This window comes from Pelmatolapia mariae, linkage group LG15 (genome assembly GCF_036321145.2).
Source record: "Pelmatolapia mariae isolate MD_Pm_ZW linkage group LG15, Pm_UMD_F_2, whole genome shotgun sequence".
Classification (NCBI taxonomy): domain Eukaryota; kingdom Metazoa; phylum Chordata; class Actinopteri; order Cichliformes; family Cichlidae; genus Pelmatolapia; species Pelmatolapia mariae.
Genome location: NC_086240.1, coordinates 19654373 through 19677960, shown reverse-complemented (window position 1 = coordinate 19677960; position 23588 = coordinate 19654373). Strand labels below are relative to the sequence as shown.

At 39.2% G+C, this 23588-nt stretch overlaps 1 protein-coding gene across 1 annotated transcript in view; it reads right to left on the bottom strand.

The window, feature by feature from the left end:
• Nucleotides 1-2321: 2321 nt before the first annotated feature.
• LOC134643365 (kinesin-like protein KIF3C) overlaps nt 2322-23588 on the bottom strand; it is a 30430-nt gene continuing 9163 nt past the window's right edge. Inside the window, exons 2-9 of the mRNA XM_063495694.1 lie at nt 11121-11222; nt 10780-10902; nt 6469-6587; nt 5075-5191; nt 4722-4830; nt 3710-3855; nt 3258-3341; nt 2322-3168 (exon numbers count right to left, since the gene is read on the bottom strand). Of these exons, the coding sequence (XP_063351764.1) occupies nt 3099-3168; nt 3258-3341; nt 3710-3855; nt 4722-4830; nt 5075-5191; nt 6469-6587; nt 10780-10902; nt 11121-11222 (870 nt within the window). The 3' untranslated portion in view covers nt 2322-3098. The remainder of the gene's footprint in view (nt 3169-3257; nt 3342-3709; nt 3856-4721; nt 4831-5074; nt 5192-6468; nt 6588-10779; nt 10903-11120; nt 11223-23588) is intronic.

Genomic DNA, 23588 nt, shown 5'->3' with positions numbered 1-23588 from the left:
TTGCAGCCCCGGTGAGAGCTCAAGCATGCATTGGAAATGCCAAGAAAACTCAGGAATGTCCAAGTTTCCATTTGATTTGATGTTTGGAGATGTGCTGCACATTGGTGATATACGCTTTACTTTCACACGGGTTAATGACTCTTCTTTGCTGTTGTACACCCACTGAGGGGGTTTAGCTGCAGTTCCTCCTTTCGCATCAATAATACATTGATGATTAGTCAGCCTGACCCCCTGCTGTTTCCTCCTTTTACCCTTTAGGAAGTAATGAACCCAGTGACACTAAATTGTGCACACCTGACTGCACACAACCTGCTAAATGAAGGTTCCCTGTTTGATGCAGAAGTGAACAAAAGGTTTTTTTTCTTTTTTCTTTTTTCTTTACTGTACAATTTCATAGAAACCACATGTCAAAAAAGAAGAAAAATGTGTTCAGTGAACATGTTCATGTTGATTCATATGTTCAGGTGCTCCATCCTTGAGATGGCAACCTCTGTTGATTTAGTCTATTGGTAGTGATTCACCCTGACTAATCAGACAGATTTGTCAGACCGGTTTCTTCAGTCATACACTGTAAGTTAAGCAACTGGTTCTCATTTCTTTACTGATCATGGGTTTGAAAAAGAAGCTGCTGCTGGTGAAGCTCTTTGACAGACGAATGAATGAAGGAATGTTTGACTGAAGCCAGCTTGTGTGGCTTCAGCAGCACATGAGACATGTTTTTGAGTCCAAAAACAACCCGTGTGTCCAAGTTTCCATTGTTTAGAAGAGGCTTAATTTATCATTTTGATACACAACTACAGGCAGAAGTTGGATTCTTTTTACTTCCAAGACATTTGTGATTTCTATGACTTTAGATGAGGAAAAACTTAAACGCCGCCTCTTATTTTCACTTTTTAAGTCCCAAAGAAAGTGCCAACCAGGATTTCTAATGGTCACTTCCCAATTCCAGTGCCCATTATTGGGTTTAAACCATATGTCGATATGCCCAGGCCATTCTTGCTGTCGCCTCATTGGTGAATGTGTTTGTTGTAAATATTGTTTATATATTTTTACTCCTTACATATGCTGTTTAAACTGCTGCCTGTAAAAAGTTTTTATTGTATAACTGTTGAAGGCAATAAGGCAAATAGTGTCAGTCGACCATAGGAGTTGCACTGTGTTCCACGGATGTTGCTGGAAGTTCATTTCAACTCAATTTTCTTTATATCATATAGCACCAAATCACAACAACAGTTGCCTCCAGGCAAATGCATCCTCCTGTGAGTTTAGGTAGCAGCTGTTTTTATAGGTTAAGACTATTTCTTGCACTTTCAGTGAAGCAGTTTTTCTAATAAAATAACCTTTTGTTTGGAAAACTGAAGCTAAATACTGTCATACTGGTGCACATGACCACCAGTATAAATATTCCACAAGGATTAATATAAAATTATTTATATGTAAGTTAAGGTTAATGATTTACTTAACTTTAACTTAATAAACAATTGCTTAAGTTTCATATTTACTTCATGTCTTCTTAATAAAATGTGTCTTTGTGAGGCACCAGTCTTTTTAGAAAAAAAAGTGCCACCTAAAAAAAAACTTGGTGGACAATAATTCACTTCAGTGGAGGCCAGATTTTAGTCTGCAGTATCGACTGGTTCACCCCATCCTGATGCATGAACTGCATTTTCATAGATGGTAAACGGCACAATGAGATGCATTAGTTGAGTTTTTTGTGTTAAATTATCTTCATGGCAAAGCTTAAAATCACATGGTATTATCTATTTAATGAACTCTACACCGCTCTAAAAAAGTCACATTTTTGACACAAACTACTTATAATTCATGAATCTAATGTGAATCCAGGATGATCAGATGTCCCTCTTCATGTGTGACTGCACGGCATTTTTATTTATTGTCCCCTTGTCCTGAGACAATGGCTGACGTTTTGACTCTGCAGAACATGTGCTTTTCTAAATTCTGTGAATTGAAGGCTTTATTTTGTAGTCAAATAAAGGTTAGCCTGTCTTAAGCTATGACCATCAGTGAAAGTTCCAAGTCACCAAAAAGCAACAAGCTTTGTAGATTTTGCTGAATATCATGAAAGCTGCCACAAAGAAAATTAAGACGCAGTTTATACTGAGAAATGGAGTGTTTGGCTGTTGTGCTAGAGTTGCTTTTCAGTTTTGCACAGTATATTTATGTCATAATGGGCAAAAGATTGCTAACAAATTGCTCAAATGGATGCATAACTACTGACTGTTACCACACAGAGGAGGTGCTGAAATAACAGGAGCATATAAAGACTATTACATTAGACCACTTCGGCCTCGTTTAATTCTTATTTACTTGACAAAAGACCTGGAATATTTGCACGTTAATGTAATATATTTGACATCCCTCCAGCATTGCTGACGTGCCCCACGTTGTCCCAGACAAACGTCGTGTTTGTCCCACATTTAGTTTGCTGGGATCTGGTCACCATCCGCCCATCCGTGTTTGTTTGTTGAATTAAAATCCCAGTAAAATAATTCTGACAGTGTGACATGCCTCATGTTCTTCATTTTAATTACATTAGTTTTTAAGACATTTCATTTAAATTAGACACTGCAGGGGGACAGATAAATGATGGGAGGAAACAGGAATGACAACGGTCATCATTCAGGTCTTGAGCACCTCGTCTGACCAACAACAGTACACATCATATATTCTTATTATTTTTAGTGTACTCATTTCCAAAAGCCAACACTGACATAAACGCTCTGACAATAGTCCAACTTCTACATAGAAAACAGACCAAACCTGCTTTGAAAAATCCAGAATACATGAAACCTTCACCTTTAAATCTGCAGTGGTCACGACTAGAAACACAAACAGGCAATCATACAGCGCTTTGTACACAACAGACACACACAAACACACAGACACGCACACACACACAACAGTCTGGGCAGTTCAGCACTGCAGCCAGCTGTTTTCAGAGATGATCTGACATGCAAAAGAGGAAAGGGCTCTGCCGGAAGGAGGAACTGGAGGAACTGATTTATACAGAGTTTCTGAGGTTCATATGGTCATTTAGTTTCCTGTCAGAAGATCATTTCCATGTAGTCTGTCAGCTTTCAGCAGAGGTGGTGGTGGTGTGTTTGTGTCCCAGCTGTGGGCCTCACTGAGAAGTCTGTAAGGCGGCCACTGGCCAAAAGAGGAAGTTGAAGTTGAGAAATCAAATAAATAATAATAATAATGGCAATAAAAAAAAGCTCTCTTCATTAAAGCTTTACTGTGCCGCTGCAGGTGTGGCAGCGTGACATGCTGCCAAGGACACATTAGAAGGGGAGGAAGTCATGGATTTTGGAGTCTGACACCTGAAAAAACAAAAAACAAAAGTTGTATAATACATGTATAATATGTACAATCACAGATTATTGAGATTATGCAGCTGAGAAAATGACAGATAAACCATCAGATTAGGGCAAGAGGGTGTGGCTAATCCTGAATAATCCCATTTACTGTAGAGATGCTCTGATGCTAAACCATTTACAGTTCACAGGTCACATGCACAGGCTGAACAGTGGAAGCGGGTTTCAAACACAAAAATGACAAAGTATTCTCAGCTCTATTTCCAGATGTAGAAACATCTGAGCAGCAGCAGCGTGCAGTAAGTGTATGCCAATAAAGAAAGACAACATCTGTTTTATTTATATGAGAAGAGGCTGCATTAATTTGACCTCACCAAGACTGGGACTTTCGAACGCCTTTCTCCTTGGTGGGCGAGCTGTCCACCGAGGGACTTTGGTTCGGTTCTGCGTCCTTCGAGCGATCGACTGAGGCGGTGTTTGGAGGAGTCATGTCCAGCTCCAGAAACATGATGTTCTCAGCCTGAACACATTAAGAAAACATTACCTACAGTCAGTAACGCATTATATGGATCAAAGTATTGAAAAAAGTGTTTTCAGCCCCTTAACCACAGGTGTATAAAATCAAGAAACTAGCCGTTCAATCTGCCTTTTTAAATATTTGTTATTGCAAAGAGCTGGCTGACTTTGACCATGGTACTTTAATAGGATGCCCCCACTGCAACAAGTCAGTGCTTAACTGCAGAGAAACCTGCTCTGGCATTAACATCAGCACAAAAACTGCTTGTAGCTCTCGGTCACGTTTACTGAATGCTGTGTTACTCTAGTAAAAGCTGAGTCCATCAATTTCATAGCAAATGCTTCAATAAAGTATGGTGCATTTTTATAGTTAAGGGTTTTTTATGAGCAAAGCAACAAAAAAAAAGGAATGTCATGATCCTGAGATTGTCATGATATTTTTTGCCACTTGGTTTCTAGTTCCTTCAATTTCCAGTGGCTTAAAATTCCATTATGTTTTTTATTGTTCATGTTTAGCGTTGGTTTTTATATTTCAATGAGTCTTAAGTCTGACTTTGACAGATGGTAAAAATACCATTACTAGTAAATGGTCAAAACCATAAAAGTAAATCATTCCTGAAATCTTTAAAACTGAAAAACTGATATTTAGTCTTTCAGGATCCAAAAGGACAAATTAAACTGAATATAAACTGACTGACCTATAATGGAAATAAAAATTTACATAATTTAAATAACATTCAGAATAAAGATTTATGAAAAACAAAAAAACAAAAACATACTTCTTTACATTAAAATTTAATGATTTATATTTCTGGGCTTGTAATTATGTCCTCAAAAGGATGTCAAGTCAGCACACACACAGACACTTACCCTGTATCTGGAATGACCTCCCATCGCTATGGCAACCCTGGCATACTGGCTGATGGGTCGTTTGTATCCGACTGCAGATGCTGGCCTTTTCTTCATCTGCGAGGATTTACTGAACGGAAGAAAAGTCGGGATCAATGAGGCACACAAAAACCCAATCTGGAATCAATTCTCAAAACGCCAAAAAAAAAAAAAAAACATCTAAAAGAAGCTAAAAAAAGGAGGATGCCACTCAAACAGCAGCGGAAGAAGACGAGAAGAAGAGATAAGCATATGACGCACGGTGCCCAGAGGTCAAAACTAAAGCCTGACTAAATTTAAGAGTTTATTCTTTTACATCAAAAACAGACGCTGACCTTTCAGCAGGAACAAGTGACTGGAACTTCCACTGGTCTTCCTCAGGGTCAAAGACCAGCCTGTTCATTATCTTATTCTTCTCCTCGGGGGGGATGAAGTTCTCTATGATCAGATACCTGCATGTTCACAACACAGAGTGATGCAAGAAGTAATGGTTTATATCTGGAGTCATATGGTTGTAATAGCAAATGCACTGTGAGTAAGATTTTAGGGGTTTATTTGTATACTTTTCACATTTTAAACAGAAAAAAATGATTTTCTTTGAATTTGTAAAGTCTTTTTTACTCATAAACACTAAACCTACTGATAAATGAACTCTTGATTAGAAGCTTTTTTATGGGTTTAGCTGTTTCTTCAAATCAACACAACTTAGTTATTTAACTGGCTGCACAAAAACAGGTTTAAAAGAAAAGATTAAAAAATACTTTATGGTCTTATTACAATACTATTACAAAGCACTTTCACTGCTTAGAGAAATTAAAAAAAAGAAAAAGAAAAAGAAGAAAGAGCAGCTGGCTATCACAGCTGCTAGCAGGGCTCTTTTCGGAAAGCAAAATAGGACATGAGACTTCTGACAATGAAGAAAAGTTTACGCAGCAGGGGAGCAAACAAAAAGAAGAAAAAAACTGTTAACAAAACTGTAAAAGTACTGAGTTTGGCAAAAAAAAAAAAGAGCCCTACCTCTGCAAGAACAGATTTCAAGTAAAAGCATTTTTTAACTGCTTACCTTGCAGCCGTACTTTTGCATAGAATAAAAGACAACCGGTAAAAACCTAACACAATTTTTCTTTAGTGTAAACACTCAGACTGCAAAGGAAGTAACTATTTAAATGAGGGATGTCACAGTCATTTTACATCAATGGCCACATACAGCCCATTTTGATGGTAAGACGAGTGAAACTGCCATTTCTATCACTCTAAAGATGTTTAATTATACATTTAATCCCTGAGATATTTTTAACATAAGATAAAGAGGTGCAATTTCTACATGATACATATATAAAATTACTGTCCTGTAGTTAGTTAGGTTTTTTTTTGATGATGGATGAAAATTTTCTTTTTGTTTTTTAACCAAAATTTTCATATTGGAGAATAAAAAACAGTAACTTTTCTGTCATTTAATTGTTTATCTATTACTTAACTATTTTGGTGTATTATGAGTGACTGTGAGGTCTTTATTAGCAGGAAAAGATGTAAAATTTAAAAGCCCAAAAATGCATGCCCTCTATCATATTTTCTAAAGCCGTCCTGCGGACCAGAATGGGGTCTTTGCCAGGCCAATGCTGGCCCCCTGGCCTTATGTTTGATCTTTAAATGGGGCGTATTGCTTTGAAGAATCCCGTACTGTATGTGGCGATTTTTGAGCACTCTTTGTGATTTGTGGTTGACTCACTTGAACTTGAGCTCTCTGGTGAGCTCGTTCTGAGTTTGCTCGAGCTCCTGTCTGCTCCTCACGTGCTCGTCGTTCACGTCCTTGATCTCCACTTTGATTGCCTGGAGCTTGGCGTACAGCTGGAAGAAACGACAAAGACAAACAAGCGAGAGGAGCAATCAGGCCTGAGGTTCCCAGTGAAGATGAACTGGTCTACAACTTGCTGCAGCTCGGTTGCCCATAGCAACAGCACTGGAGGCGCTGGTGTCTGGTGAACAGGCCAGCCAATGGGAGCTCTCCTCCTCTAATTCCTCCTCCTGGTTCCTCCTGAGATTTCACACTGTTCATTCTTTGACTTCACCCGAGGCTTCAAACATAAAGGCGAATCCTGACTTCAGCCGTGAATCATGACACTGCAGGCTCTGCAGCTTGGACACGGAGAGCAAAAAAAAACCCCAAAAAATCAAATCAATAAGAAGCATCTGGGGCAAATCTCCATTTTAGGACAGATTTTCACAGATGCTAGCTTAAAAATTTTAAATACCTTTAAAAAGCGACAGGAATTGGATTTGACAGTTAAATTTAGACTTCAAAGCTGAAGCCTTCATGTTACATTACAGAAAGGTACTCTCACTCTCTTCTTATGCTAAGAAAAAATGTGGCTAAAAGTGCTTTTATCACTGAATTCTGGTCCCTGTTGGTTTTGCAGTGTTTCTGTCTTTCCCAGTCTCCATCCTGATTTTTAGTGTTAGCTTTAATATCCCCGGAAGTTTGTTTTTCCTGCTGTTCCTCTAGCCTTTTTGCTTCAGTGCTAACTTGGTTTCACCTTTTGTCATTTAGTTTTGTTGACTTATCAGCTTTGGAGTAAAGCTTGCTCTTTGCTTTGTCATACTCTTGTATGCAGTTGCTTCCACCTCTCTGCTAAACCATGATAACATGTCCTTTTGTCCCTGAAAATCTATTTAAGCTTGAAATTAATTTCATTTCAGTGAATTCATTCAGTTAACACAACAAACTGTGACACAATGGCAACTACATGTTCCTAAGGAAAAATGTGTATTCCACATCCAGTGAATGCTCAGGTCGCTAGCATATTGCTACTGTTTGAACAGCAGTGACAGCACTGTCCAGCTACTCTCCAAGCTGTAGTTAAATTAAGAAAATGGAGAAGGTTCACCTTCAAAATAAAAGCTGTGCCTCAACACTACAGCCAGCATTTTTAAAAAGGCAAACCTTTTTACTTTTTTAAGTTTTACTACTGCTGGGTGAGTATCAGTGAGTATTTGTAGACAAACATGCAAAACTACAGGTAACCGTGGCAATCTGCTTTTTTTTTTTTTTTTACATTAGCTACAATCATTACTCCAACTTAACAGTTAACATGATCAACTTCTCAGTTGATCATTAAATAATGACTTTGGAAGGAAAAAAAATTATCATTGCCTATTTTAAGAAATAGAGTTCTGCAGTTGTGTTTTTTTTTTTGTCAGTGACATTTTTGTAGTCACTGAGCTTCATGGACTGCCCACTGAGTTTTGAATGCACAGCGTGAAAAACACCCCCTCTTTTCTTCAGACTGACAGCATCATGCAGTGTGAGAGGAGTAGATGGACCCACGTTTGGGAATAAGGGCAGCAAAGATCAGCAAAGGATCATTAGTTACATTGTCGCCCGCACTCGCACAACGGGCCGCTCGGTGTTAGTCCTGCTGGTCGCGTCCGTGCAGCGAGATAGGGAAGCGGAAAGAGAGGGGAAGGATGTAATAGGTTCGGTGTTTGCACTGGTGAGGGAGAGGTTTAGTGAGTTACTGGGGGATTTGGAGCAAACTGACCATTAAGTGAAGGAAGACTGAGAAGGTTAGTGCAGAAAGGATGAAGACGTAAAACGGCAGATAGGGAGGGAGGGAGGGAGGGAGGGAGGGAAAGGGACGGCAGGACAAACCTTGAGGTACTGAGATTTAAGTGTGTGTCCGAACGAAGCGAGTGTCCAAGTCAAGGGGTCATTTGTGATCCAGGTCAAAGGTCAAAGGGAAAGAAGGGGGTAAAGAGGGACATTCTCACATTAGGAACAAAAAGGGAAGGTCTGTAAGTGTGTGCACGTTAAAACACACCTATACTAAAAAAAACTTGGTGGACAATAATTCACCTCAGTGGAGGCCAGATTTTAGTCTGCAGTATCGACTGGTTCACCCCATCCTGATGCATGAACTGCATTTTCATAGATGGTAAACGGCACAATGAGATGCATTAGTTGAGTTTTTTGTGTTAAATTATCTTCATGGCAAAGCTTAAACTCACATGGTATTATCTATTTAATGAACTCTACACCGCTCTAAAAAAGTCACATTTTTGACACAAACTACTTATAATTCATGAATCTAATGTGAATCCAGGATGATCAGATGTCCCTCTTCATGTGTGACTGCACGGCATTTTTATTTATTGTCCCCTTGTCCTGAGACAATGGCTGACGTTTTGACTCTGCAGAACATGTGCTTTTCTAAATTCTGTGAATTGAAGGCTTTATTTTGTAGTCAAATAAAGGTTAGCCTGTCTTAAGCTATGACCATCAGTGAAAGTTCCAAGTCACCAAAAAGCAACAAGCTTTGTAGATTTTGCTGAATATCATGAAAGCTGCCACAAAGAAAATTAAGACGCAGTTTATACTGAGAAATGGAGTGTTTGGCTGTTGTGCTAGAGTTGCTTTTCAGTTTTGCACAGTATATTTATGTCATAATGGGCAAAAGATTGCTAACAAATTGCTCAAATGGATGCATAACTACTGACTGTTACCACACAGAGGAGGTGCTGAAATAACAGGAGCATATAAAGACTATTACATTAGACCACTTCGGCCTCGTTTAATTCTTATTTACTTGACAAAAGACCTGGAATATTTGCACGTTAATGTAATATATTTGACATCCCTCCAGCATTGCTGACGTGCCCCACGTTGTCCCAGACAAACGTCGTGTTTGTCCCACATTTAGTTTGCTCTTGTATGCAGTTGCTTCCACCTCTCTGCTAAACCATGATAACATGTCCTTTTGTCCCTGAAAATCTATTTAAGCTTGAAATTAATTTCATTTCAGTGAATTCATTCAGTTAACACAACAAACTGTGACACAATGGCAACTACATGTTCCTAAGGAAAAATGTGTATTCCACATCCAGTGAATGCTCAGGTCGCTAGCATATTGCTACTGTTTGAACAGCAGTGACAGCACTGTCCAGCTACTCTCCAAGCTGTAGTTAAATTAAGAAAATGGAGAAGGTTCACCTTCAAAATAAAAGCTGTGCCTCAACACTACAGCCAGCATTTTTAAAAAGGCAAACCTTTTTACTTTTTTAAGTTTTACTACTGCTGGGTGAGTATCAGTGAGTATTTGTAGACAAACATGCAAAACTACAGGTAACCGTGGCAATCTGCTTTTTTTTTTTTTTTTACATTAGCTACAATCATTACTCCAACTTAACAGTTAACATGATCAACTTCTCAGTTGATCATTAAATAATGACTTTGGAAGGAAAAAAAATTATCATTGCCTATTTTAAGAAATAGAGTTCTGCAGTTGTGTTTTTTTTTTTGTCAGTGACATTTTTGTAGTCACTGAGCTTCATGGACTGCCCACTGAGTTTTGAATGCACAGCGTGAAAAACACCCCCTCTTTTCTTCAGACTGACAGCATCATGCAGTGTGAGAGGAGTAGATGGACCCACGTTTGGGAATAAGGGCAGCAAAGATCAGCAAAGGATCATTAGTTACATTGTCGCCCGCACTCGCACAACGGGCCGCTCGGTGTTAGTCCTGCTGGTCGCGTCCGTGCAGCGAGATAGGGAAGCGGAAAGAGAGGGGAAGGATGTAATAGGTTCGGTGTTTGCACTGGTGAGGGAGAGGTTTAGTGAGTTACTGGGGGATTTGGAGCAAACTGACCATTAAGTGAAGGAAGACTGAGAAGGTTAGTGCAGAAAGGATGAAGACGTAAAACGGCAGATAGGGAGGGAGGGAGGGAGGGAGGGAGGGAAAGGGACGGCAGGACAAACCTTGAGGTACTGAGATTTAAGTGTGTGTCCGAACGAAGCGAGTGTCCAAGTCAAGGGGTCATTTGTGATCCAGGTCAAAGGTCAAAGGGAAAGAAGGGGGTAAAGAGGGACATTCTCACATTAGGAACAAAAAGGGAAGGTCTGTAAGTGTGTGCACGTTAAAACACACCTATACTACTATGTCTATTACCTCTTTTGCAAAAGTGTGAGCGAGAGTAGAAATGAGGATATCTACTGTATTTCTACTTGTGTGCATCAGATTTTTTTCTGCATCATCAGGATATTTTACCTTCTTGAGTTTCTTTGTCTTGGCTTCGACCTCCTGCTGCAGAGAAGTGAAAGTCTCTCTCAGTTCCAGCGTCTCTTCATCCTGAATCAACACTTGCTGCTGGATCTCGCGCTCCTTACGCGTCTGAAAGCAGAATGCAAATATCACCCTGTTCTTTTGTGGATTCCCCTCAGCTCTGGAGTGTTTTTATCAATTCAGGCTGCAGAAAACACTAATTACTGTAAATGTTAAACAAACTGCTGCAGAAAATATTTCTCCTAAGGTTTTAAATGTATGCCTGAAGTATGAACTGTGCAGCTGTACTGAGTAAATTAGTGTACTACTGCAAAAAACTGCTTTACCTGCTCTGCTATCTCCTGCCTTTTTATCTCCAGCATCTTCTGCTGCTCATTGGTGTGATCTATGATGTTCTTTCCACCGACCAGCAGCTTGCTCTCCATCGCCTGAAAAAACAAACAACATTTTGATTAATATTTCTGAAGCTACTTTATTATATGCTTTATATTCTCCGTCAAATGCCACACATCCTGCAGGGTTCTGTATTTAATGTCACATCAAAAAGTCATTAAACAGCTAAACTTTAAACGAGCACACTGTTAAAAATGAAAGTGGAAAAACAGTTTTTGCTATTATACATCATTAGGAAAGCATCCTCAAATGAATTTCTGGACACACAGTTCATAAAAGCCAAAGGAAAATAATAATAGTAATAAATAATGTGTATTTATTACTATAAATACTGCAGCGTGGCGGTTAGCACTGTTGCCTCATAGCAAGAAGGTCCTGAGTTCAACGCCACCATTTGAAGCCTTTCAGTGTGGAGTTTGCACGTTCTCCCTGTGTTCACGTGGTTTCTCTCCTGGTACTCCGGCTTTCTCCCACAGTTTCCATAGGTTAATCTAAATCATAGGTGTGAATTTGAAGGTAAATGATTCACTGTCTCTATGTGTTGGCTTGGTGACAACTAGTGACCTTTCCAGGGTGTACTTTTCCTCCCTCCCTACGGTGGCTGAGATTTGCTCAAGCCCCCTGCGACACTGATAAGGATTACCGGAAGAGGATGGATAAATAATGTGTTCAAAAGGAGTAAGAAGCTTACATTTAAGCAGTATTTAATGTGCCTCTAGATCACTGTTTATACTCAGTAACAGCTCATGCCAAGTACTAATTATGTTAATTGCCTGCTGTAAATTGATACTAACTAGATCACAGTAGATTTGTGTTTTCCTTATTATTTCTTTTGTGATGCTCTTTTAACATTTGCCCAAACAATACAACACAAATAATAGTGGATATAAGCAGGTATAAAGCCCCTGTTATTAATATAAATCAAAGGCTTAATATAGAAATTTCAGCTGACGTTTACCCTCGCTGAGAAAAATTGAACGCTAATGGAAAAGAAGAACTAGAGAGTTTTACTTCTTTGCTTTTGAACCTCTGCGAGGTCAAGCTAAGTTCATCTGGACATTAAACAATTGGGTCTTTGTGCGTGTTCGTCAGTGCAGACTTTGTGCTGATGAGGCAGACGGACGCTGGAGGCTGGCAGCTTAGCATCGACATGACGACACGCGACAACAAGCTGAGCTCTGCTGAAACTCTGCAGAATCACAAACCGTGTCAAAGTAAAGCAGTGCAAAGTTACAGTGTAAAATATGTTGTCACCTTCTTGTTGTTGATTTTCTAAAGGTAATGATAAGCATAACCACTTTAATGTATTTAACAAAGATATTCATTGAGATTAAAATCTCCTTTTCAGGGGTTACCTGGCCAAGAAAGCACACGCTGTGTATGATCTGTACATATGTTTTTTGACAATAAAGCTGACTTTGACTTTGACTATGCTCTAGTGCCACTGATGGTTACATGTCCTCCTACAATTGCACACGTATTGAGCTTCTCCCAGTGAGACTAACGCTTCTTGTGGAGTCTTGTTTCCAACCCAAACGACCACAGTGACTCATTTTCAGACCTGTGAAAGCCTTTGAGGTAAGAAATAAGGCGAACATGCCAAATCTGTCTTCATTTTAGTTCAATATTGTGCAAATGCCAGAATTCAATGCAAAGAATGAATGCGCCAGATCTAGTGTTTCAACCACAGATGGATGGACTTGATATTTTGTGCACACACTCATACCCCCATTAGGATTCATTGTAATAGCTCTGTTGATCTCTTAAGCTTTGATCTTAACCAACAATAATTAATAATGCCTGCACACTGCTTTGTTGTAACGTTTGTACAGGGACAGTGTCATGGCCCTGGTACTCTGTAGTTTTTGTTGTTGTTTCTAGTTGATCCGGGATTCGGTGCTCCCCGGTCTCTGGTGTTATTTTTACTTCAGTGTATTCTTCATGTGGCAGCGTCAGTTATGTCTTTTAGTTACTTCTTGTTTTACTTTGAAGGTTTTTTTTTCTCTTGTGTCTTATTTTGGTTTTACTTCCTGCTCCTTTCCTTGCCCTCCTTACTTTTATTGCTTTAATTTCTACTTTTTCTTATATGAGAATATGTAAGTTACAAGTATCATGTATGTCTTTACTTGACTGTTCCAAACTCAATATCATTTCGAGCCTCTGATTACAGCTTTTCTAGTTACTGCAGAGATGAAAGGCCTGGGGTCACAGCGATGCAATTTTCAAGTTATGAAAATTGCACATGTTCTTGTCATTATCTGCCTCCCTGCTCTAAAGGAAGATTTAAGTAACAAGGAAATACAGGAAGAGAGGAAAGCGGAAATAAGCTCCCACAGACGGACAATGCATTGGTCACAAGCCAGATTACAAAAAGACAGTGTGTGCATGTGGCAACTCTGTGCAGCCTATATGGTTTTTTGCGCTCCACTGGGCTGTATGGGTGAGCACGAAAACACACTCTTACACCCAAGCAGAGGACAGTGGAGTCCTTCAGAGGGGATGCGTCTGCAGCAGGTTTCCACAGAAAGCCTCTTTGTTTTGAGTTGTCTTTGTGTTTGGTGCGTGAATGTGTCCGTGAGCGACTGGTTCGCTGTGCTTTGTGTTCTGTCATATTCTTTCAGCTTCATTAAAGGGCTGATTCATGTCAGGGATTTTCCCTCTCATGCATCCTATGTCTGCCCTCCCTGACAGGCTAGCTGGATCCCTTACACACAGTCTTTATGATGTGAAACGTCGGTGACTTAAACGGCCACTTGACATTTTGGATTTAACTCAAAGTTTGACTTTTACTCCACAAGGAGTCTGTCTCATTCATCACGCACTAATCTTGTAAAGCAAAATCACGTTTTAGCTTAATTCAAAATTGCAAAAACATTTAAATCTAAATCCAGAACCGTCCAAGTGCTTCCCACGGGTGCGTACACATTTCATTCATCCGCAGTTCACACTGATATTTTACATACTTGCCCAGGCAGCATTTCTCTCCAATAGCAACCCTTCTCCTCTCCCAATAATTACACACTAAGCCTTCTTAACTTTAACAAATACAGCTGGTGGCAACAAATTTTAGAGCCACCTTACTAACAATTACAAAAATACTGGTGCCAGTGTTCAGTCTCCTAGCAGATGCACCTGTGGTATGGATTTGAAAACTCTGCGTCACCTCATTCTCGAGTTATTGCATTCACAAAGTCAAGACAAGCACTGATGAAAGTGTTTAGTGTGTTCCTCTTTATGCCTGGGCAGAGACTAATCATACGCTGGCCCTCATTCATAAATATTTTTCAGTAAAATCTGCATTTAAAATGGTTCATTATAATCGTCCCTTTAATTGTGCCAGTTATTTCTAACAATTTTTAAAATCTCCCAGAAAACTTGAAACTCAGTTGTGCACTAAAACAGGGAAGAGGATAACACTTTTGTGTTATCATAGTTTTCCCAGTGCAAAGGCGGATGACGGAATTACTGCAGTAACTGACAAAAGAAAAGGAGTAAATTAATGAGACTGGATGGTGAGGGCTGCAGGTCTTGAGAGGGTTCAGAAGTTACCTTCAGATAATTAAGTAACAAAAGCTACCTGTTATCTGCTTATTAGCCCAATACAAGTGAGTTTTTCACACCGGAAGGCGCTTTTTACAATTGGGCGCTGGGGGGAGGGGTTTGTGGCGAACTGTTGTCTGCTGATAATAAAAAGCTCCACTGTGAGCCTCAGTGGGTTCATAAAACTGTGTCAAACTCTAATTACACCCATTCACAGATACAACAGATATAACAGCATCCAATTAAATTGGAACAATGTTGGTGTATACTGCGCATAAATGCTGGTTAGTCTAAATACAAACAGCAGGCAAACGAGTGTATCTTCTGCACTGATTTCCAGTCTTAAATCAAAATTACATTTAAAGCGTAGAAAAAAATGAGTGTCACACTGGGACGAGAACAATATTTCCATCAGCTGTTATGATGAAAATGAAGAAAACAGTGCAGTGGCATCCTTTATGTGAACTTAAGGAAGCATTTCTACCAATAAGACCCACAGTGCTGTGAAAAAGTATTTGGTCTCTTCCTGATTTTTTTAGTTCTTTTGCCTTTTTGTCACATTTAAGTTTCAGATCATCAAACTAACTTTAATATTAGACAGAAATAAATCCAAAATGCAGTTTTTAAATGATTAATGATGAATTCAATGTGGTTAACCACAAGTTTTAGTTCAGTTTTACGAGCCACACTCAGGACTGATTACTGCCAGACCTGCTGAATCAAGAAGTCACTTCAATAGAACCTGTCTGACAAAGTAAAGTCAGACTGACATCATGCCACAATCCAGAGAAACTCAAGAACAGATGACAAACAAAGTCACTGACATCTATCAGTCTGGAAAGGGCTACAAAGCCATTTCTAAGGCTTTAGAACTCCAGTAAAAACTGGTGAGAGCCATTAACCACAAATGGAGAAAACAGTGGTGAACCTTCCCAGGAGTGGCCGGCCTAAGAAAATTACTTCAAGAAGCCATCAAAGACTCAGCCAGAGGGTCACAAAAGAACCATCTAAATAACTGCAGGCCATGCTTGCCTCAGTTAAGGTCAGAGTTCATGAAACAAAAAGAAGGTTTAAGAGTGGCCTAGTCAAGGTCTGGACTTGAATTAGTTTGAGATGGTTTGGCTCGCTCATAACGCTCCAGTGTGGCTAAATTGAAACAATTCTGCAAAGAAGAACGACCTCAAATTACTCAAAACCGATGTGAACGAGTCCTCGCCCGTTATCGCAAATGACAAACACAGGAGGAGTTTAGTGCTAGTGGCATTAAATGGACTGTGGTGTAGTTGTTTTAAGGACTTGTGTTAGCATTTTACTTATTCTGATTAGATTTAGCTTGAGGAAAAATTCCTTTGGCTCTTCGCAGAGGGACCAAAGGTGATGCTGTCTTCACTCTTGTCACAAACAGGTGACCCGTAGAGACTTGAAAGCAAAAGTCTTCTCGTGAAGACAAAGCAAAACAATCCCGTCATTATCTTCTGACCAAACCTTTCAATCTTTGCAACATACATGTTCAATAAATAAATTCAATAAATTTAAACGCTAAGAAAGAAAAGTCATGGTTATGGTTAAAAGGACTTTTAAATCTTTGAGTTAACTTTTCTGATTTAAGCTGCTGCAGCAAAAGCTGATATAAAGAAGGCAGGAAAACAGGAAGAGGTCGTGGGGAGGAGGACGATGACTCAGGGTAGAAGCCAAATGACCTTCACTCAGATGACTGTCGACTCACTGGAGTCATGATTCTGTTTCCAGACATCCAGGCAGATCAAGGTTTCAGTCTCACACACAAAGCCTTTCCATCACTTTAAAGGACATCATATTGACTTACACTCCTTTTATGATTTATCCAAACCATAACCAACAACAATATGTGCCAAACCTTAGTCACCAACCTTATACTAATCTTGAGTCAAATCTTGGTCCTAAAATTAAATGATGATATACAAAGATTCCGATTTATGTCCCTGCAACACGAGTAGTACAAGTAAACACACACAGCTCAGTTAAGGTTAATGTAAGCATGCTATGTTGGTTAACAAGATACAACTATAAATGACTTTTATCATAAATAGCTAGTGCTAAACAAGGCTTAAGCAAAATATACTGGAGAAACTGAACAGCCAGCTCTATACAGTATACTCTCTTTCAGTACAATTTAATGCTAAACAAGACAAAACATCACTCACGTCTCAGTTTAAGGCTTAACAGAATTTATACCACAGCAACACTCGGGGAAACAGCAGATGTGACTGTGTGCAATAAACTTGTAATTTCATTGTCTTTGATATGGTTGCTTCCAAAATGAGTTTTAGTTCTGTGACCACTTGCACTCAGAAATCATCTTCAAGGAAACTTTCCAATGCTCCCAGTTTATGATTGAATTTATTTGGTTACGTGCAATCTGTTTGGGAGAATACAAACATACATTACATAGAAATTCATCTTAAATTCTTACATTCACTTTGCAGCCAGAAGCTTATAGATAGTGTGATAGTTGCTGCAGGAATGGCAGTCTAACTGCAAAATAACATAGGCACTGGGTGACCTTGCTTTTCTATATGAATATAACCAGAATGCCAGCTAAGTCGAGTCCCCTTTTGCAAAGAGACAAGCTGCACTCATCGGTGCAGACAGACTCAAATTTATTGCATTGTGTTGGCTGCCTGTGTTTATAAACTGGGCAGCAGTAATTAGCAAAGCTTTGCCAATCAGCCTGGAAGTGAATGCAGTTAATCCAAGTTGGACTGCAATTGTTTGGAGACAGGTTGCTTTCAATTGCAGTGACAAGCTATCACAGTGCTGATAGCTGGTTGTTTATCTCACAGCAAAATTACCAGAAACTGCCAAGTTTAAAGAAACATTGTGGGAAGCAGCGGAGTCTGCAGGAGGATGCCGAAGAAGAAAACTGAAGCATTTAGAAATGTATTTGAGAGCGTGTGTGAGTGCCAGCCTGCATACTTATTTATGGATATATAATCTGCCCATAAGTGTCTGCTCAGATTCTTCTGGCTGTGACTGATCCACTTGCTGATGGGAAAGTGAAGAGAATGGGAAGTGTTGCACATTGAGCTGGCTCATCAGCATCAGCCAGCCAATCACAGCGAGGCCGGGGCCCGCTGGGAGCGACTGGGCTATAAATATAATGTGACGACAACAGGTCTGTGCAGCAGAAAGACAGAAATCCTAGTGGGCAGACACACACGCAGAAGAAAAGAGAAGTAAAAAGAAGAAGACAATTGAGTATGAAAAACAGCGAGCAGTGTAGGTCGGGACATCTCGAAGAATCTGTTTCACATTAGTCCCGGTCGATGCAAAAACCACTTAAACAGCCACGACTTGAAGCCTCAAATCTTATTACAGTTTGCCGTCCATCCCTCATCAACTGCATCCTTCAAACACAGGAGACAGATTCAGTAAATGCCATACAATCAGCAGAACATCTGTCTATTTTGCTGGAATATAGACACAAGTAGAAACAAATACAAATTTATTTTGTGATTTGACCTGTTTTTCTGTTTAGGTCATAGATTTTCACAATAAAAGACACAGATATTCATATTTGACAATAATTTTCCTCAAAGGTTCCTATTTGTTGATATATATTAATGTAGATTATAAAAAACCCACTGTACACTGTCAATCCAAGCTTTTAAATCTATACTTTATCAGGAGAAAAGAGGGTGATGTTAAAAATATTTGAGCTGTAAAATTGTGCAGCATGTACCTGCCACCTTATATCAAGAGGAATACAACAAATTTACCGTGGCATTTCTTTCATGCTCAAACCTGCAGCAGATTTTTGCAGGAAGATTTAAGCAAGACTTCAACATTTTGAGAAAAATGCAGCTGCTTGAAGAAAAGACAGCACATCAGTCCTGAAAGCGATGTGCTTTGGCCCGAGTTCTTGAGAGCTGGATTACAAATTGTTCTGTCTGTAAAGGGCTTTGGGTCTACTTGTGTGTTTTCAAACGTGCTGTATAAATAAAACTGACTTGACTTATTCCTGCCTAGAGTCAAGATCTCTCTTAAGCTCTAGTTCAGCTTTCTGTAGTTTTTTCTTTAATAAATCTACTAAAATTATCTAAATAATAAGTTCATTTGCGAGTTTTAGTTACTTTCTGCTACTCTTAACTACGATAACTGATATCTGGAAAGCAAATATAAAACTTCAAAATGCCTAAAAAGTCTTTAAAGATTTGAGTGTGTGTAGTGATACTTGTACCACTGGTGCTAAAGCTTACAAATTAAGAGATTATGTCTCTTCTGGTACATCTATATGAAAGAGAAAAACTGTAAACACACTTTAAGTGACATTACAGATTATAATGTAGGTACAATCACATGTAGAATCATAAAGAAGTTCACAAAATAGTGTAATTTCTTTATTTTATATTATAACCCCTCATAAATCCTGTTCATTACTGTGTATTCACCAATATAAGTAAAGCTATTTAACCTTAAAAACAGCAAAACAGATAGAAACATTGGAAAACACTTTTTGGCAGACAACCAGTCGCAACGGCGACTACAGTGAGCAAAAAGTAGGTGCAACCGTAAAGCAGGTAGCTCCGCAGGCTTGATCTGGGAGTTTTTACCTCCGATGCACCTCCTGACAAAACTCAGTTTTTGGGAAACAAACCAGCAACCTTCCACCTGCCAACCAAGTGTGTTAACCACTAAACTATGCACTGACACTAGCATAAGCTAACTGCAGTCTTTAAAATAAAGCAAATGCATGTAGAGGTACGTTTTAGACTAATTTTGACCCAACATGTCTTTATGTGGCTTAATTCAAAGTGCTTAAATTCATTATTTAATATCTATAGAATTCATACAACATCATATTAGCAAAATATTACATTACTTGCACCTCTTAAAATCCTTTTTTTCACTTTCTGTGCTGTGTGAGATAACATATATTTAATATTTGATGTGTACGTGTAGACATTTCTCACTCTCTCTGTGAATGTTTTCTCTAGCGACACGCATGCTGCCTTCGTGTAGCCAAACAGACACACATGAAAACACACATGGACACACACAGTTGATTCATCAATATTTCAGTGATGCTGCCTTCCATGCTGAAAGATGTAGAGCAGAGACGAGCTTGTGCAGTTATCAGCCTCCAACACACACACATAGAGAGGCCTCTGTAAGTCTATTCAGGCCTTTCCTCTAATTTAACAGGAAGGCAGCTATGCAAACAGGATACGCCATTATTCTATCCATAAAGCTGCATGTGTGGTATCTGTGTGTGTGTGTGTGTTTGTGCGCATGTTTGTAAAATAAATTTTTCATCCTTAAACGGATACTGTGGAAAGCTGATATGCACATACAGTGTGTGCATGCACATGTATGTGTGTATCTATAGTTCCCATGAGGCAGCTGGTATTGTTGTTGACCACGCGCTCTGATTGGCTGAACTTCAGCTGGCAGGATGGAGGACAAAACTTAATGCACATCAATTTCCTGTGATAACAAAGAACAGAGTAGAAAACTGCAGTGGGATAAATTAGTTCATGCTTTTGCGAACTGAGCTACAAACTATAAGCACGAGGTACGAGTTTCAGTTATTATCCTGCTCCGGGCTAGGTTGTCCTCCACTGTTTCTCACAACGCCTGACGATGCAAAGTCTATTTTAAGTTTCCTACAAAAGGGATCAAAAGATCAAGAGTGCCAACAGAGAAAGAGCCCAATGTTTCCCAACACAGACTTTATCTGGGCATCTTGCCATGGACAAGTTTTTATTCTTAGATTCCACTTGGTGGATTCACACTCTTGAGATCAGACTGTGCTAATAAAATTTTCTGTTAACACAAGCGAAAACTGCAGTTTGCTCTAAATTTGCAGTTACTGGTGGTGATTTCTTTAAGCGGAAACTTCACACATTTACAATGGAGATGTGTGAAATTGTCCAATTTGCAGCGCTGCTTTTCAGAGAAAGCAGCATGCATAAAATTACCAGCTGTTCTAGCAGATGAGACAGTCTGCAATAATCACTGCTGTATTAACTTGCTCTGAGGTCTAATCCATCAAAGGGGGAGGTCTGAAACTTACCTTACTGTATGTGTGTTGAGGAAATAAAATATATTTATTTATAGGGGGAAAAGGAAATAGTTTTTGATTAATGTTAGTTTGAAAGTTACTTTGAACATCACATATTGTGAAAGGATGGGTTCATGGGTTAGGATTTTAGTAGGTTTTTTCAGGGGCAAAAGGAATTTTACAGGGAAGACGAGGCTATAGAAAGAGCCTAAAGAAAAGGAAAGATTTAACTGAGGCTCAAAGTTCACAAGACTTACAAAACCTAAATTTCCAATTTGAAGTAAGAAGAACAAAATATAAACATGAGAGAATCGTGACTCGAGAAAAGCTGCTTAAATGCCCGGTGGGGTGAAACAACAGACAGTATAAAAGGCGGCTGTAGCTTCCTGGTCTGAAAAGTGACCTTCAAGATGGTGATGATGGAAGAATCATCTTCAGCCTTGAAAACAGAACAAATAAATGGTGGCATCAAGGTCTATCTTTAATGCTATCTACAGGTGAGACAGCTTCTTCTGAAGATGAAACAACCTGAACTTTTTTTAAAACATCAATTTAAAGCTGGTTCAGGTAGATTTAATATATTTCAAAAACTAACAGAAACATGAAACCAGAAGGGCAGAAAAAATTACGAGAGCACCGATGAAAGAGGCGGTAGGTAGAGGAGAGACTCTGCAGTTTTGACCCAGAAAACTGGATCTAAGAATAGTCCACATGAGGGTCGGTCACAGCAGCCTCCTGAAGAGAAGCTGCTGCATGATGCCATGAAGTTCTCGACAGCAGCTCGCTGTTTCATAACAGCATGAATCCAAAGCTCCACTCTGCTTAAGTAGGTAAAAAAATATCAGAGTAATGTGAACCTAACTGGAGGTAAAGGGAGAGAAAACAGCCACTTTATTAGACACATTATGACAGTCAAATGTTAGAGGGAAAGGTTCTGATGTATGATAAGAGGACTCTTAGGTCCTAAGGTCCCGTCCTAGAGACCAGTCTGCAACCAGACTGCATCCTGAACACTTTCATTCCTCATTTTTAATAACATTACAAACTGATGATATCTTCCTATTAATGCCAAGTGAGCTAACATTAAACTTGAGGCATAAATTGTACATTTAGTCATATGCACATGTAACCTAGTTGATATATAATCAAAATTCATGCAATCAAATATGCACATCTGGCTAATTGTTGTGACAAAGCAGCTGAGACGCTTCTGAGAAACTTTAATTTTGTAATTCCCTTGCGCGCAACATTTTGGTGTGCAACTTTTTGTTGATTTTAAACTTTCACAAGTACCACAGAAAGTGATGACTTCCTGTTAAAATGCTCAAGATGCAGCTGTGAGGCACAGGTGCCCATTCAAACTTCAGAGGCTGGTGTACCAAATAAAACAAGCCCATAAAATGTGGGTGAATACTGTTATAAAAACCTTTTTAAGTTAATTTATTTTAAAGAATTTAAACAGTTGTGGAGTTGTCCTACTGGCTATAAACCTATTGGGTAACCAGGTCTCTTGGTTAAAGAATAAAGACTAAAAGAGAGGTAAATTAGTGAATGATAATCACATATTTATCCAAAAATCACTAATGTAGCAGACACAGCTTCACCTTCACACCCAGCTCTTTACCAGGACAGCGTTAGCCCTGTGATAGAGTGGTGACCAGCCCAAGGAAAACAACATGTCTAACTAGATCTGTAGGTTTGTGACTCTGGTCTGGACTTCAGTATTCAGGATTTTTATGTAATATTCAAGAGCAAAGCTGCATTTGACTGGTTCTTGCATGAAGCCGAATGCCTTTAATTGGAAATCACTCTAGGAAACCTTCACAGGGGACCTTTACACTTGCTTTTCTACCAGGGCATGCAGATCACTTCTCAGAAAAGTCTCTATATAAAAGATACACTAAGGCTGGTGACTCTCATCTTTTCATCTGCCTGTGGATGGGGTTACATGCACCTATTAGGGTAGCTTTATCCTCCCGCACAATGTGTGGCCTGAACACAAATGGTAAATGGACTTGTACTTATACTGTGCTTTTCTACGCTATTTGAGGACTCAAAACACTTTCTTACTAACAGCCTAATTCACCAAAGTTAAAAATTCACACACTCACATTCCATTGCAGGGCAACTGGGGGTTCTTGCCCCAATACTACAATCAACCATCTGAGTCTCAACCCAAACCCAAAAAAACCCTTTAGTGTTCACTGAGAGTGAAGCGAAGAAGACAAGAAGTTTCTTACTTCCAGCATAAAGAGAAAGGTCGGCTATCATAGGCAAGTTTAGACTCTTTTTGTGGGTGCTCAAGCGCCTTTTCCCCCTTTTTTCTATTTATGCCTGTTGTTCTTCTAACTAATTGTTGTTTAGTCTCACTGTGCACACCCAGACACACAGCAGAGTCGCTCACCGATGGTGGAAAAAAGTTCAGCAGAAAAGATAATCTAGCATCACCACAAATGCAGAGTCAAGTTAACCTCTAATTTAAAATGAAACCAACAGACAGACTCCTTCTGTTTTCTCTTGTTTGAGATGATGAACTATTACTTCTGCCTACATGCATTTCAAAGAGTGAAGAAGTGCAAGCATTAATGGGTAAATTGCCTGGACTGTCAAGCCATTCGATGATCACTCTGATCATCGTTTGTAGTGGAGATCCGAGTCCATCAAAACAACCCTAGCAGACTGGTTATAAAGCATGAAGATGAGTGCTAACTGGCTGATGCTAGCCAGTTCCACAGTAAATCATACCTTTTATTCTTCTTCTTTTTGACTCTAATGATGATCATAATTTACCAAAACAACATCATGTCTTAAATAAGCG